Genomic DNA, 16,318 nt, shown 5'->3' on the forward strand with positions numbered 1-16,318 from the left:
AAAAACCCAGTTCGGTCAAGTCTGCAAAAGGGCTCCAATAGCTTGAAAGCAAACCTCAGTGCTGTCACCAATGAATCCACAAGCCCCAGAGCCCCAGCGTAGCACAGGAAGGGGTCTCAGTGAGTGCCTGACAAGGGCAGAAATGTTCAGCAAAGACACTTCACATTCAGTGGCCTATTCTCAGGGTGTGGCAGCTCTGCCCATTCCAGGACAGCCTCCTCTGCTCAACAGCAGCACTGGTTCCTTGGCAGATGTGGCAAAAGCACTTAAGTTACTGCTCTCCTCTCCCCCACCTCCACCCCGCACCATCAAGCCCTAATCACTTCTCCAAAACCCAGAGCTTAGACTGATGGCTGGAAAGGTTTTTGGTTTAACACTCTCCACACCAGCTTTCTGGAGGCCTAAATCCTCCCAGCCCCACCAAACATTACATCGACACAGGACTGAAAATGTACTCAGGGACTTCTGAATGATAAATTAATGAAGCTTGGACAAGTTCTAAGAATATCCTAGATCAGAGGTTCCTAAACTCATCTGGCCCTACCACACCCTTTACAAAAACAAAAACCCAACTCAGGATTGCCCCCTGGAAATCTACCTTCTTGAAGCAAACAGAAAGCATACCTCAATTGCACCAGAGGTTACCACTGATCACCAGATCGGACAGTTATAGCCCACTCTGGTAAAATCGTCCTATATGCTACCACATCCAACAAGGAAATGGTGCTGTGCAAACAAGTACCTCCAAATGTGGTGAAGTTGCCAAGAACTTAAGTGAGAAAAAATAACTCCCGAATCCAACTCAAAAACATTTGAAATTCTTAAATAATTCACAAAAACTTTCACTATTAACTCATAAAGACAGTGAAAACACTTGCAAAACTCAGGTCCCATTTAAGATGCATTTTTATTGGTTAAAAAAAAATTGTAACCAGACAGAAAGAATAAAGTAGACAAGAATGTTATAATCTGACTATATATAGTATTCTCTCATTCTTGGTGGATCACTAAAATATAACAAAGGATTATTCTCTATGCTAATTTAAAGGTTGTCCAGTTAAACCATTATTTGGTATCCTTTCAATAGGTTAACCTCTTAACTATTTAGAGTTTCTTCTCAGAAACATTCATATATTATACAGGAAACATTCATAGTTTATTTGGGAAACATTCATATTTTATACAGGATGTACAAGACAATAAAAAAAGGGGGGGGACACATCTGTAGCCGCAACACTATCCTAGCTGCATTGTGGTGATTATGTTGTTCAGTCAGCTGTCCATTATATACAACTTGGATTTAATAGTGTTATTTACAGAGGGGCCAAAAGCACTCATCTATGGTAAAGGCGCTCGGGGTTTAATGTGCACTTTCATAGCCCTATGAAACACAACCATTATATACACTGTAAACACCACAGGGCATAAACTCCATTTCCAACCACAAACATCAATCTCACAGGATCAAGCATACAAGGTTTAAAGTAAGGTGCCTGACTTTTCCTTTGTAAGAATACTTTTCTTCTAAGAGTGCTGCTATTTTTCTTCACACACACTCTTCACTTATATCAAATATGGTGCCAGTGCTCAAAACATTTCTGGAGCCCCATTTGGGGGATTGCCTGCATGGTCTGCCATAAATCCGTCGTGTCTGTGATGGTGCAACTGTGTCTTTGTCCATTGAGGATGAAGTCAGCTTGGGAAAACAGGCAGAGATATTCACAGCCATGTAAGTCAAACTGGAATACCACCCTGGATCAAATGTGAGGTTTCACTGTACAACAAGAACAATTTTCTTGTACAGCTTGTAAATCAGGAGTTGAAAAAAATGTCTAAGCAATGAATGGCAGGCGTGATGGAATACGCATACAGTCTCCTAAAGTGAGGACTCGGGAGAGGCAACACTCACTTGCACAACAGAGTGAGGTGGGGGTTGAGAGTTTTAAATTTAGTTCTTTTGTCACCTCTCAGACTAGTATTCCTCTTCCGTCTCAGTCCCCTTTGCTTTCTTATGGATTGCCCGATTAAAGCTATGGCAAGCAGGAACCCAGTGATTGTCATGCAGTCCCAGCTTACAGCCAGGGAAACCCTTCTGAGACCGGTGGCAGCACATCCAATACCCTGGCCCATAGGGCAATGCCTGGCAATAGGGCTTGGGATGCCATCGGCACAAGGACACGTCCCCTTTCACGTATTTTTTCTTGCACTGCTTGCATGGATCCTCTCTATAGCGTGGATCTCGAACCCATCGAGAATCTGCTGGCCTGATATTGTAATATTCAATGATAAACTTGAAATAGCAGCAGGTACATTTAAGAGCCACTAAACTCTTGGTAGGAAGTAACCTGAAGATTTTCACCATGATGTGATGGGGCAGAAAAGCCATGTACTGTTGCGGCTCCAACAGCTGCTGGATTTTAAACCTGGTCTCCAGAAAGTCATGAGACACTTGCTTCTTCCAACTGGAGGCCTCGAGCACTGGGGATGTGCTTTCCACAGGAGAGGCTGAGGCACTTCTTTCCTCAGAAGTGTTGTCATCCTCAGCTACACCTTCAAGCCTACTGGCCTCGGAAGACTCTTCTGCTGTGCTTTCACTCAACTGGGAACAGTCCGACTGATGACCAGGTGGCAAGAAAAACAACATCCCTGGAAGTGGGTCTTCACCGGGTTTTAAACTGGAAGCCTGGTTTTTCTCCACCTTGGACACAGTGATGCTAATGCACAAAGATTCTTTTCTTCGCTGATCAGGATTCTGGCTGGTGAGTGGCACACACTCTCTGCTCATGCCATCAACAGCGTCCACGGGCAATTCAATGGCCTGGGGACAGGTTCGAGAAGGAAAAGGTGTGCCAACAAGTGCCTCAATCATTTCCACGGCATATCTATTGCCGGTTTTCATGGCAGCTGGCTGCTCTGGCTCAAAGACCACACTGTCTGTGTGGAAACTCACAGCTGCGGGCACGGCGGGACAGCCCGGTGGAGGGCCATCCCAGACCTGGTCTCCTTCAGGAGAACAATGGTCAGCTCTTGAGGGGTCGCAGTCTACAGACACAGACCCCACAGCATTCACCTGAGAGTCAGGAGCCTCCAAGGCACCCTTGTTTGTGTTGCCTTCATCAGCCTGAGTGCCGTTTGCAAGCAGCACCCGGCCAACATTCCGACGAAAGCTATTATTCCTTGAGAGATTCCCAGGCTCACGCTGGCTCTGCCGTTTGAGGCACTCAGACTCCAGCCGGGCCACCATGTCAAGGACACGGACTGGCTCACTTGGTGGTTCACCCACCTCAAGATTTCCCCTTTCTGTGGGTTCTTCACAAGCTCCTGAGGCAGAGAAAGGTTCAGAAGCAAGGGGCACACTTCTGGATTGCCCAGAAAACCTTACCACAGCAGGTGAGTTGGTGCAGTTTTTCGTACAACTGGCCAGCAGAGCACTGGCTCTTTGCTCCAAGAAGGCAACCATCTGTATGACGGACAAAGGCCTTCCAGCATAGACGCCATCCCCACTGTCACTCACATAGTGCACAGAACAGTGCTCAATGCCACACGCAAAAGGCTCAGGAGGATAGCACCGGCTACTGACTTCCCTCATCCTTTCAAACTGTGTTTTGACTTTCTTAGGATCCCCTGATTTTTTCCTTCTTTTAGTAGCTCTCCCATCAATATCCCAGGAGCTTTTTATTTTCATAGATCCTATTCTATTACTACACTGGTGGGCCGCAAAGAACGCAATTTTCTCCTTGGTATTTCCTGGTTTCACAACAGCCCAGATATCAAGAGGCCCTTCCCCTTCTTCACCCTGGTGGATTGTTGTCGATGGTACATTCTTCTTGGTTTTGACATTCAAGCTGCTCTCTACAGGGCTCTTCCCACTCATACTGCACAGAACATTTGGAGAGAGGATCCCAAAAGGCTTTCGAGATGATGTTTTACCAAGAGTGGAGTTTGAAGAAAACACGCTGGGCTTCATGTAGCCAGCTTTGCACTTTTCATCATGGAGACCCTTGGGGTAGTTTGCAAGACTTCTGGAAGTTTCCTTGCTGATTTCTAGAGGTCGCACTTTCTTCTGGAGTTTCCAATATTGCTTTAGGTGCATAACAGAGGCTCTATAGAAAAGAAATAGATATTTGATTAAGAAAAAGATTTTATTTTCAGGAACTTTCTAAAAAAACAAGCTTCATTACCTGTTTTAGCAGGTAATGAAACGTTTTCTATCAGCTTTCCAATAGAATATCTTCATTACCTCTCACTTCAGCTACTTTTTAATGTATAAAACATTAAATGTAGGGAGCCAGAGAGATAGTACAGTGTGTTAGGCGCTTGCCTTGCATGTGGTGGACCCAGGTTCAATTCCTGGCATCCCAATGGTCCTCTGAGACCCACTAGGGGTGATTCCTGAGTGCAGAGCCAGGAGTAACCCCTTAACATCTCAGGGTGTGGCCTCGTTCTTCCCCTCAAAAAAGAAAAAACCCAAAAAATACCAATAAGTGTATATACAAAAGCAAAACCACTTTCCAAGACCTATGTCAGATCATTGGTTTCAACTGAAGTATAATCAGAAAATGACATTAGTTAACATTCTATACATACTTAATCCTCTACATGTGAAGATGTTTGAAATTAACTTAAAACATTGAAGTACAAGGTATGGTACAGAAGAAAGCAAAAGAGGAACTTCTCAAATACTACTTTTTATTGTTGTTTTGGGTTTTTTTTGGCTTCTCAAGTGGGGTACTAGGGGCCACTACTGTTCTATTGCTTGACTCCTTAACCGTATTTCTTCCCATGGCATCACATCGGCATTTTACTAGTTAGAAAACAATTGTAAAATTGGAATTGTTCTTCAAGACGGTGTTCTCCCTTGAACATATCTCACTTGCTTGTCCCTCTCTCTGATTTCTTCACTCTAGAGAAACCCATGTTTTTCGCTTGAACATGTACTTCCTCTTTCTTTTCCCTAATATCTAAGTAAATTTAAAAAAAAAATCTTACTTAACAAAATAAAACAAGACAGACCAAAAAACACATTGAATTACTTCTTAGTTTTTTTTGGGGGGGGAGGAGGTGACACTTGGTGATGCTCAGGGATTACTCCCGGCTTTGCACTCAGGAACCACTCCTGACAGTACTCAAGGGACCATATGGGATGCCAGGGATTGAACCTGGATAGGCCATGTGCAAGGCAAATGCCTTACCTGCTATACTATTCCCCAGCCGCTGTACCTTGGTTTATTATTATTATTCCTCTGCCCCTCTCAGAGAGCCCGGCAAACTACAGAGAGTATCTTGCCCGCACAGCAAAGCCTGGCAAGCTCCTGTGACGTATTCGATATGCCAAAAACAGTAACAAGCCTCACAGCGGAGATATTACTGGTGCCCGCTTGAGCAAATGAACAACAGGACAATGACAGTGATTATTTAGATTATGGGCTACACCCAGCAGTGCTCAGGGCTTAATCCTAGCTCTGTGCTCAAGGATCACTCCTGGCTGGGCTTGAGGGGGGACGGGACAAAAGGGGTAATGGGTCAAAACCAGTTGGCTACATGCAAGACAGTCTATTATTTTGCTCTGCACAACCCCCCCTGCTTTTTTTAAATTATAGTTTAGGCAGCATGGTTACAAGTGTTTATGTTTATGGTATTGACCCCCTCCACCACTGTCCTTATGTCACTTCTGGAACTGAACCTGAATAGGCCATGCCATTCCCCATACCATTCTCCCTCCAGAGATCACTGATCAGTGTTGTAACCAAGGCCAAGGGTTTATCTATATTTCACTAATAACATCGTCCAGTATTGATCCTTTTCCCTTATTTCACTTAACATGATACTCATGTTTCATCCATGTTGTAGCAAACCATGATCTCCATCTTTTCTCCCTCCCTCTCTCCTATCCTTCCTTCCTGTATTTGGGCCACTATGCAGTGCACAGGGTTTATTCCTAGCTTTACACTCAGGGATAACTCCTGGTAGTATTTGGAACACCATATGTGGAATCAGAAACTGAATCTGGGTCTTCCATGTGCAAGGTAAGCACCCCTGTAGCTCAAATCCACAATTTAACAGATACAGAAATAGTTTCAGAGATTTTGGCAATTTATGTCCCAGATCTGTAGAGACAGTCCCCCTATTTCACTGTAGCATTTTTAATAGCTTTCTATCATTATACTCTATAATAATTTAATCTTGCATAAAGAGTCACATATATGGATAGATGATGAATAAAAGGGGCACCTCTAACTGCTCTCTCTGTGTCAATGATTTTTCTGGTTTATATCCCTTCAACCCCTTTATAAGTAAAAGAAAGGGAGGCTGTTGGAAAAGTCTAATAAGTTCTTACATAATGATCTTATTACAGTCTGTGAATAAATTATAACTTCACCAATGTGTGCCATCCTGCACTGCACAGTATGTTCTCTTCGCCTTCCTCCCCCACACATTATTTTAAGTGCTATTATTGACAGAGACATTAAACTAATGTGATTACAGAAAGTTTTTGTCTGCATTTATTAATCTATAAAGTCAGCTCAACGGACACATACTACTAGATTGGTTTTATTTATTTTGCTTTTTGGGTCACACCCAGCGATGCACGGGGTTACTCCTGGCTCATGCACTCAGGAATCACTCCTGGCAGTGCTCAGGAGACCATATGGGATGCTGGAAATTGAACCCAGGTCAGCTGCGTGCAAGGCAAGTGCCCTACCCACTGTGCTATTGCTCCAGCCCCTAGATTGATTTTAAATAGGAGTAAAAATAGACAATCCCAGGGAACAGAAGTGAAGGTAGGTACAAGAGATAAGGAGAAAAGCCAATAAAGTCAGTGTACCCAGAGTGACATTTCAAGGGTGACATTTCTTTTCTGGGCTCTCCCTAAGGAAAGCAGAGAGTTAGACAAGGTTTAATCCCCTTTTGGACTAAAGCTTGCCTGGGTATTAATTTCTCCCCATCCCAGGCAGAATTTTTTTTTTAAAGTACGGCAAAACTTCAAGTGATAAAACTGCAGAAAATGGAGTTTTGGTTGAAATCAAAGGGCCAGGGACAGTACAGGGGTTTAGGCACTTGCCTTGCACACAGGTAACCAAGCTCTGATCCCAAGCACGACATATGGTCTCTCAAGCACTGCCAAAAGTGACCCCTGAGCAAACAGCCAAGATTAAGTTCTGAGAATCACCTGGTGTATCCCCTTCCCCAAAAGTCCATAAAATAGAAACTAGATCTCTAACAGCTTATAACAGATGGTAGAACTCCACCTATCCCCCCCACCCTCACCCCCCAGACACTGACAGACACAGTGAAAAGCTCTAGCCATACTTCCATGGTTGCCAGTCTCCTCACAACTCTATGCCTTTTTGGGGGATTGGAGGTGGGGGCAGAGGAAGAAGACAGGGAGGCCATACTTGGTAGTACTTGGGGGTCTAGCAGTGCTGGGGATTGAGCCTTAGGCCCCTATATATGAAGCATGTAATCCAGCCCATTAAAAATTACCTGCCTGCTCCCACAGTTGCTTTAAAAGTCCTCTGCAATGAGAGCAGGGAAAGATGGCCTAGTGGCTCAAAGTGCCAAGCCTTCTAAATTGGAGTTCTGTGCTCATGCTGCCCACAATGGCTGTTCTCTGGAACCTCCAGTGCAGTGTGTGGTCTGGCAGGAACGTGTGTGAGCACCACAGTGCCTCTGGCAAACACGACAGCGAGAGGTGCCCAAGCATGGTCCCCCAAACTATGACTCCCAACTAGCATATGAGCTAGCAACACACTGAAGAAGCTTGAATGATGGATGCCACTCATCACAACAACAGCAAGTAAGGGGTGGGGGGTAGGGGAGAAGTTCTTGGATGAAGTTCTGTTCTCCAATAATTAAATAAAATAACTCACCTACTCAAAAGTCCCTGTTGTCAGAAAGGCTCTTGTTAAAAAATAAAATAATCAAGATCCATAGGCTCATTGAATCCTAATTTCTGAACTGGGCCCAGAATCCATTTTTCAACTTAACCTTAGATTCCATTTGAAGGTCCCCTGTCAGATCTGACGCAACAGTGCTAGTGGGGTTCTTGATTTGGCAAAGGTGCCAGGCTACCAATAACAGAGGTGAAGTGGAACTGCCTAGCAAAAAATCAAGCAGACAGGCCATACAGAAGCAGAGTCTACCAATGGAGTGAAAACAGAGCCCTTTGCTTTCTTGCTATTTAGCATAATAAAGCTGATGACTATTTTATTGCCAAATTTCCTGGAGTTCCATTCCTCAGTTTTGTGAGCACAGCTTTCCCGGATCTCCTTTTCTCCCTGACCCTTAAATATCACTGTTGCTCACAGTTCATTCTTTCTCTAGATAATTACCACTCTTAAACTACATATCTACTGATCTTTTACAGCTTTTAAATTTGGGGGGTGGGGTGGGGATGGAGGAGCAGTTGAGGCCACACCTGGTGATGTTCTGGAGCTGCTCCTGGCTTGATGCTCTGGGGTTAAGCACTTCTGGTGAAACTCGGGACACCCAGATGCAAAGCAAGTGCTCATCCTACTGAGCAGATTCTCTCTCCAGTTCCCCTGACCTTACTTCTCCCCAACTTCATTATTTAATGGGATGGTAGACAGAATCACCCACATTATCTATCGGTGAAAACCTAGAACTTGGTAGCATCTCAGTCACACCAGAAGGTCAATCTACTTAGACTCCTCACTCCTTACACTGTTCACATCACATCTAATTGCCAAGCCACTAAACATTCCCGACTTTGTATTCTTCCACCTAGGATCTTTTTGCTGCTACACTATTACTTGCCAGAAAGCCTAACTTCTTTTCAAGGAAATGAACCACCTGGTAAACACAGCAGCTTCATTCTTGCTTTGCCCTACCACAATGCATTCTTTGAAAACTTATTCACAGAATCATTACTACAAGACCCAACAGCTGAAAACTAATCATATCATTTCAGATGCAAAACTTAAAAGCACCTAAGATCATTACATAAACATTAACAGCTTCAATTTTAGTTGACATATACTTCCTTGTATCCATTACTGATGCAATTATGAAAAAGACAGTCACTGCCCTTAAGAGAAAAAACTTACAGGATTACTAAAGAATGTGGTTATGTGTTATAAGGAGACTATACGTACTTGAAAATCTATAGTGTAGGGGAAAAATAGAGAAAGGAGTTTATGAGTGAAGGAAAGGAGACCACCAGTCTTGAGGGTGTAGATACAGATGAGATTCCTTGTTTTTCTCTCTCCCCTTCCTCCCTTCCTCCTCCTCTCCCCACCTTCCTCCTTGCCTCCCCCACCCCCTCATTTTTAGGCCACACCCAGCTGTTCTCAGGGCTTACTCTTGGCTCTATGCTTGGATCACTCCTGGTGGGCTGAGGGCCATAAGTGATACCAGGAACCAAATCCAGGTTGGCTACATGCAAGCAAGCCCCCTCCCCTCTGTACAAGCCCCTAAAGATACCTTATTTTCCTTTTGTGGAGCTTAGGGGCTTCCCAAGCTGTGCCCAGGAGGCCGGGGCCCTTCCCAGTGATTCTCAGCAAACCTGACCTAGAGCTGCTTGGGTCCAGTGGGGGCAAGGCACCTAGGTCATCTGCACAGTACTCAGGGGCCTACATATGGCTGCACCTAATATTATTAAATGAACCACGTGATGCCAAGGATCAAACGGGGGTGGGCATGCACCTTAGCCCCTGTACTATCTCTCTGGCCATGAGCCCTTGATTTTCTGAGATATGCCCAAAAGAAAATGACAAAGTACTAAGAGATTAAAAGGTGATGCTTCTAGGTAAGTAAAAGTGAGTAATCTTCAGAGTCCAAGCTAAAGTGCATAAGTAATAGATTAGTAAGAAGAACAAGCAAGATTTTAGCTACCAATTACTAATAGAGGTTGAGGGAGAGGAGTTGTCAAGGATGGGATCTTATGTATGGCGTCAGCAACAGGACAAAGGGTAGTGCCTATGTGACATCATGACAAGGTAGCACTGTAGCACTTTCCTCCTGTTGTTCATCCATTTGCTCGAGTGGGCTCAGTAATGTCTCCATTGTGAGACTTATTACTGTATTTGGCATATCGAATACATCATGGACAGTTTGCCAGGCTTTGCCATGCGGGCAAGATACTCTCAGTAGCTTGCTGGGCTCTCCGAGAGAGGCAGAGGAATCGAACCCAGCTCCGCCTGGCCAGCCACGCGCAAAGCAAACGCCCTCCGCTGTGCTATCACTCCAGCCCCATGACAAGGTAGCTGCACAAATTTGAGGAAGCAGAGATAAGTTAGGTTTCAGAATACAGTTGGCCAGAATGTAGGAAGAAAGGAATTAGACAGCTGTCACAGAAATATCTGAATAGAGATAACAGATTTTCACAATGAACATCTATTACCATGACACTCAGGAAGAAGATCTGTACAGTAAAACGTGGTTGGCTGTAGTCTCTATAGAGTGTGGCGCCTGTGCTCCAGTCGAGTGCAGGGAGGACAGTCAGAACTCATGGGAAGGAGTGAGAGGGAGGTGAGAAAGTGAACCAGAGCAAATTCTTTCAGAAAGGCTGTGAAAATCTTTGGCCTGTTCCTTAAATTCTTTCCAGGAAAATAAGGTGAGATGTAACAATGAATCAATTAAAATGTAATAACCTTCCTCCAATACAGTCCAAAATACTGCTTTCAGGTAATGCCAGTGTTCCTTTGTTCCTTTCAAACTTTTGTTTTGTTGGGGGGTCACACCCAGAAGAGCCCAGGGCTTATTCCTGGCTCTGTGCTCAGGGGTCACTCCAGGCTGTGCTCAGGAACAAATGCTGTGTCCTAGATCAAACTGGAGGGTGAGCTGTGTGTAAGGCAAGTGCCCCCCCGCAACCCTTTGAAACTCATAACTTGGTTTTAGTTCCAAAAAGCTGGAACCCAAGCTTAAGGATAATGTCCAAATGCAAAATGATGCGGAGAAAGAATTTAATTTGGCTTAGAATAAAAGTGTTTGGATCCTGGTTAAATATCATGTCTAAAATGTCAAGCTGGCTCTTTGTAGGAGTGAACTTGATCAATGAAGAATCAAACGGAGGCCCAAAGGAATACTGCAGTAGCTTCAAGAGCCCGGCTTAGTTCAAAGCACTGTGGTGTTTCCACAAGCACCATGCGATTCCTGGAAGCTGGAGCCTGCCTGCCATCTCCCAGCACGGCAAGTGCCTTCTGGCTGCATGGCAGCCTGAAGTCTGTAAACAACACAAATTGCCACATCCAGGAAGGGATCACCTCCAGTCAGCACACATAAGCACTACAGTGATCCCCCAATTAGTACTGCCTTATCTTTTGCCTCATCTAAGAGTGCTCAGGGTAAGCATGCTGCAAGGACTGCAGCTGAAAGGATTTGCAAACCTCAGTAAGCACCACAACCAAGTGTGCAACACTACAAGCTGCTGTGATGTGTGGCCCCAGGTGAACACCACAGCCAGACAAGTTTGTGGCTATGTCATCACAACAAAGAAGGGGCAGCGGGAAGAGAGGGAAATCAAGCACACTTTAAAAAAAAAAATCTAAAGATTCAAATGGAAATATACAGTTAAAATAGTAGAAATATGAGATATTGCTTATTACTAAGAAGCCTGGCTTTTCTAAGTTGTCAATCAAGCCCATCAAAACAAGTTAGAGGAAAAAGTATTTCCCATTTTGTTTTGTTTTAGGATGTAGGAATACTAATAAGAAATAAAAATAACAAAGGCACAAGAATACTAATTCCAAAAAGAGGGCATTTTTATTAATGCAGTAAGATGGGTTCTTTCTTTACAAAAAATCAAAGGGAAAAAGAAAGAACAATCCCTGAAAGACCCCTCCCATTCCAGCTCCAAAGGTCAAAAAAGGTTGTATTAGTAAAAGAATTCACCATTTAAAATTCCCAAGACTATCACACTCAACTCCAGCACAAGGGAGTATATGCATGTGTGCTTGTGTGTGTGTGTGTGTGTGTGTGTGTGTGTGCATGTGATGTCAAGTGTGTGCATGTGCATACACTCTTCTTTTTGCAATTGAGGTAGATACCAGAGTAAAGTTATTTACCAGGTAAATAACTTTCAAAATGTGGGAAAATTATATGAACTTCTGGATCACTACACACTAAAAAATTATTTTTTCAAAAGTTAAAACTACACTTTAAAGAAAATGGCTTATAGTTAACAGGTCAATGAAAAAAAATTACTACTTTGAATCTTAGTTTTAGATCTTATTAAGTTAACTTAAATACGGACCTAAAATTATTAATTCCAATGAGTAAATGTGAGAAATCCATACTACAAAACAAAACAAAAAACAATTATCAGTCACTAAAGAATTCCAACTGTAATGCTATCTGTTAAATGCATACTGGGGTTTTTGTTTCATAAACTAGAAAACTTGTCTCACCTCTCAGATAAAACTATTGCTTGACGAGTCAGAAAGATAATACAGGAGGCAATGTACTTCCTTGAAGCTAGTCCCAATACGATGGCACCACATATGGTTGCAAGTACCACCAAGGGTCACTCCTAAGCCTACAGTCAGTAACAGGCTCTAAGCAATTACCTGGTGTGCCTCCAAAGTCCCCCCTCCAAAAGCCTCCCAAACCAAATAAACTATTCTTAGATTACACAGAGGGTCCATCCATCTATGAGCCCCACAGCAAACCACTCTGTATAATCTGAGTAAATCTGGAATTCCTAAAGTTTAATATGAAAGGTGATGGTTTGTAAAAAGATATATAGAACTTTCCGTTTCAGGATAAATTCAGGGCCTGCTCATTAGGCCTCTGCACATATATGTAATCTGAAAAGTTATCAGAAAGTTAAAAGATCCATTTACTAGACCTATCTTCTGTAAAATTCTGGTCTATATACGACTCAGCTGTAATCATATTGTACACATAATGGAGCACTTTTCATTCAAAGTAAACATTTTCTATTTTATTTTGATGGTTCTCAAAACCCATCAATTGCAAATGTGAGACTTTCAGAGTTTAAAACATTCCCTCCAGTTATAATGTAAAACTTTATTAATATAACATCATGCATTTAAAGTATGCCCACTAAGGTTTTGTGTGTATGTTTATTTTGTTTTGGGGGTCACACCCAGAGATGCTCAGAGTTTACTGTTGGCTCTGCGCTCAGGAATCACCCCTGGCAGGCTCAAAGGAACATATGGGATGCCAGGAATCAAACCCAGCTTGGGTACATGCAAGGCAAGCATACTACCCCGTCTACTATTGCTCCAGCCCCAAGAATATGTTCTTAGAAGACTCCCAGAAGTAAAATTCCTGAGGTAAACTATAGTATTTTTATGATAATATACAGCTTGCCCAATTATACCCTGGGAGAGTGCTAATTTACACACGACTAAAACCAAGAAAATCATTTCAATTTTCTAGTTAAATTTACTTTTATGCTTAGGAAAAAAAAAACAATGTAGATCTTAACATCAAAGATACAAGTGTTAGGTGAGCAACCTGTTTTTACACTGGAATACAGTTCAACAGTTCTGCAATGCACACTGTGTGTAAAATCCTGTTCTCAGTACACATGCGCACACACACACACACACACACACACACACACACACACACACACATCCCTGGCTCTCCAGAAGAGACTAAGTAGTAGCTGCCTTGCACAGCTGACTAGTTCAATTCTCAGCACAAAATATGGTCCCCAAACCCTGCCAGAGGTGATTACTGGACACAGAGTCAAGCATAAAGCCTTGAGCACAGCTGGGTATAGCCCACGCCCCCTCCCCCAAGAAAAGGGAAAGAAGTGCATTTTCTCCTATTGCAGATGAAGACCAACAAAGCAGAGGCAGTTAAAACCTTGCCAAAAGTCCAGGGATGACTCAGTGGTACAGCTCCTGCCTTGTTGGTTATATGAATTCAATCACTGGCACCCCCAAATCATTGCAGCAACAGCAACAGGGGAAAGAGGGGTATATGCACAAAGAGCAAAAGATCAAAAGATCATGCTCTTACCTACCCCACTATGCAGTAAGGAAAGGAGAAGATGGGAAACAGATGGGTTACTCCTTAAGTAAGCTTCTTCTACATGTCATAAGTGGAGACTGGAAAGTCTGTGAAAGGAAGCAGAATCCTAGTTATGGGCTCAATTTTGGATGCTCAGGACTCACATTGTACTCTGGCTCTGAGCTCAGGAATCAGGGGTCACTCCTGTCCTAACATAAATATCTTTAAAGGATCATTCAGAAGGTATTCAAAGATACCAAGTGAGCCACAGACCACTTTTGATAATACTCAAGTGGAAAGCACAAAGTTGTAAGAGGAGCTACTGTAAAGTAGAAAACTGAGCAAAAGCAGATAATCCTCTAAACTTTTTTATAATTTTGACAAAAACCTGATCAATTCTAAAATCAAGTTCTTCAATCATACAAAAGCTAATTATTTAGACCTTATTGCTTACCGATTTTTGGGAGCAATCAAAAGCCTAGAAATTACTTTTTAAAATGGCTTACATATAATAGGGGCCAGAGTGAAGTTCAATGAGCAGGGCATTTGTCTTGCATGTCTTGCATGCAGCCAAACCAGGTTCGATCCTGGCATCTGATATCCCCAAATGCTGGCAGGAGTGATCCCTGAGTGCAGAGCCAGGAATAACCCCCAAGCACAGATATGCAACACACCCTCCCCCTCAAATGGCTTACATACATAGGTTAGTGCTTTAAAACAGCAACTTACAATATAATACAGAGAGTAAAATACATAAGCTACCGAGAGTATCTCGCCTGCACGGCAAAGCCTGGCAAGCTCCCTGTGACATCTTCGATATGCCAAATACAGTAACAACAAGTCTCACAATTTGTTACTGGTGCCACTTGAGTAAATCGATGAGGACAGTGCTACAGTGAAACACACGCAGGTATATATTTATCCTGAATTATTATTTCTTACTGGAAAATAAACACTAGTAAACACTATAAAACCCAGCTCCAACCCCATACTGTAATTTTTCATGTAACAAAAATTTCCTCTATTTTCTGATTTTTATTAAAAAGGATAAATTGATTTGAAAACCACCGGATGATGAATGAGCCTAGAAACATTCATTATGCATTATGCACTTAACCCTGCAGAGATGCATTCTATTGGTTTATAACTAGGAAACTGACTTTCAGTGACTCGGTAAGTAGAGCAGCCCTGCAGGGCTTCAATAAGTCCCTCCCTACTAAGGCTCAGACTGTCAGATGCATTATTATGCCTTCCTGGTTCAGACATGGGGCATCAAGTTCTTCCTGCCTTAACCCAATACTATTACTGGAAATTGAACAGGAAATTAATCAGCAAGCAACAAAAAAGATTAAAAAGGGTGACAGGGGGAGGGAGGTAGGAGGGCCGAGGAGGGGAGGATAAACACCTAGGCAATCAAGTGAAGGGAAGAACTGAAAGACAAAAAAGACAACAGTGATCAAGACCAAAACATGCATAGTTCTTATTATAATTAAACTATGCAATGACCTCAGCAAGAGAAAGTACAAGCAAAATAGTGTACAAGCAATACAGAAACCACCATGCACACAAAAGGGGAAGAACAAAATGTACAATAACAAACTGGCTTTCAATCTCTCACTCAATAACCAATTGAAGAACACAATTAATGCCTGAATTTACCTTACACAAATCCATGTAACTATTTTTTTAATTGAATCACCATGAATTACAAAAGTTACAAAGATATTTATGGTTGAATTTCAGACTTATATTGTTCCAACACCAATCCCTTAAGCAGTGCGCACACCCTCCACCAACGTTCCCAGTTTCCCTCCCACCCTGCAGCCTGTCTCTGTGACAGAAATCTTCTCTATAATCCCAGCAATCCCTTTTCTAACTTATCCCCCATATATAACTTATGCAAGTTTAAATATAAATATAGAAATTATTATTTAACGGTATCTCAAACCTTTTATTTTTTGTGTTTGTGCCACACCCAGTGATGCTCAGGGGTTACTCCTGACTTTTCACTCAGAAATTATTCCTCGTGAGAGCTCAGGGGACCACATGGAGTTCATAGGACCAAACTCAGGTTGGCCACAAGTAAGGCAAGCACCCTACCTACCTGCTGAACTATCTTTCTGGCCCATTATCACAAACTTTTTTTTTAGTTTTTTTTTTTATTAAAAAATTTGTAATAGTGAGACATCATGCAGTACAGTTGCAGACTTACACATTTTTGTGTTTGGGTTTCAATTATACAATGATCAAATACCCATCCCTCCACCAGTGCCCATTTCCCACCACCACGGGTCCCAGTATCCCTCCCACCACCCCATCGCCCCCATTCCACCCTGCCTCTGTGGCAGGGCATTCCCTTTTGTTCTCTCTC

The 16,318-nt window shown here is 42.8% G+C and overlaps 1 protein-coding gene across 5 annotated transcripts in view; it reads right to left on the reverse strand.

The window, feature by feature from the left end:
- Window positions 1-888: 888 nt before the first annotated feature.
- FBXO34 (F-box protein 34) overlaps window positions 889-16,318 on the reverse strand; it is a 66,161-nt gene continuing 50,731 nt past the window's right edge. For 3 of the 5 annotated variants that reach the window (XM_056133583.1, XM_056133587.1, XM_056133584.1), the window contains one exon: window positions 889-4,103. In XM_056133583.1, coding sequence (XP_055989558.1) covers window positions 1,973-4,103 — 2,131 coding nt within the window. In that variant the 3' untranslated portion in view covers window positions 889-1,972. Of the gene's footprint in view, window positions 4,104-13,956; window positions 14,055-16,318 lie in introns of all 5 variants that reach the window. The other 2 variants (XM_056133585.1, XM_056133586.1) reach the window with 2 other exon arrangements.

The sequence above is a fragment of the Sorex fumeus genome, unplaced genomic scaffold, assembly GCF_029834395.1.
Source record: "Sorex fumeus unplaced genomic scaffold, SorFum_2.1 ptg000098l, whole genome shotgun sequence".
Classification (NCBI taxonomy): domain Eukaryota; kingdom Metazoa; phylum Chordata; class Mammalia; order Eulipotyphla; family Soricidae; genus Sorex; species Sorex fumeus.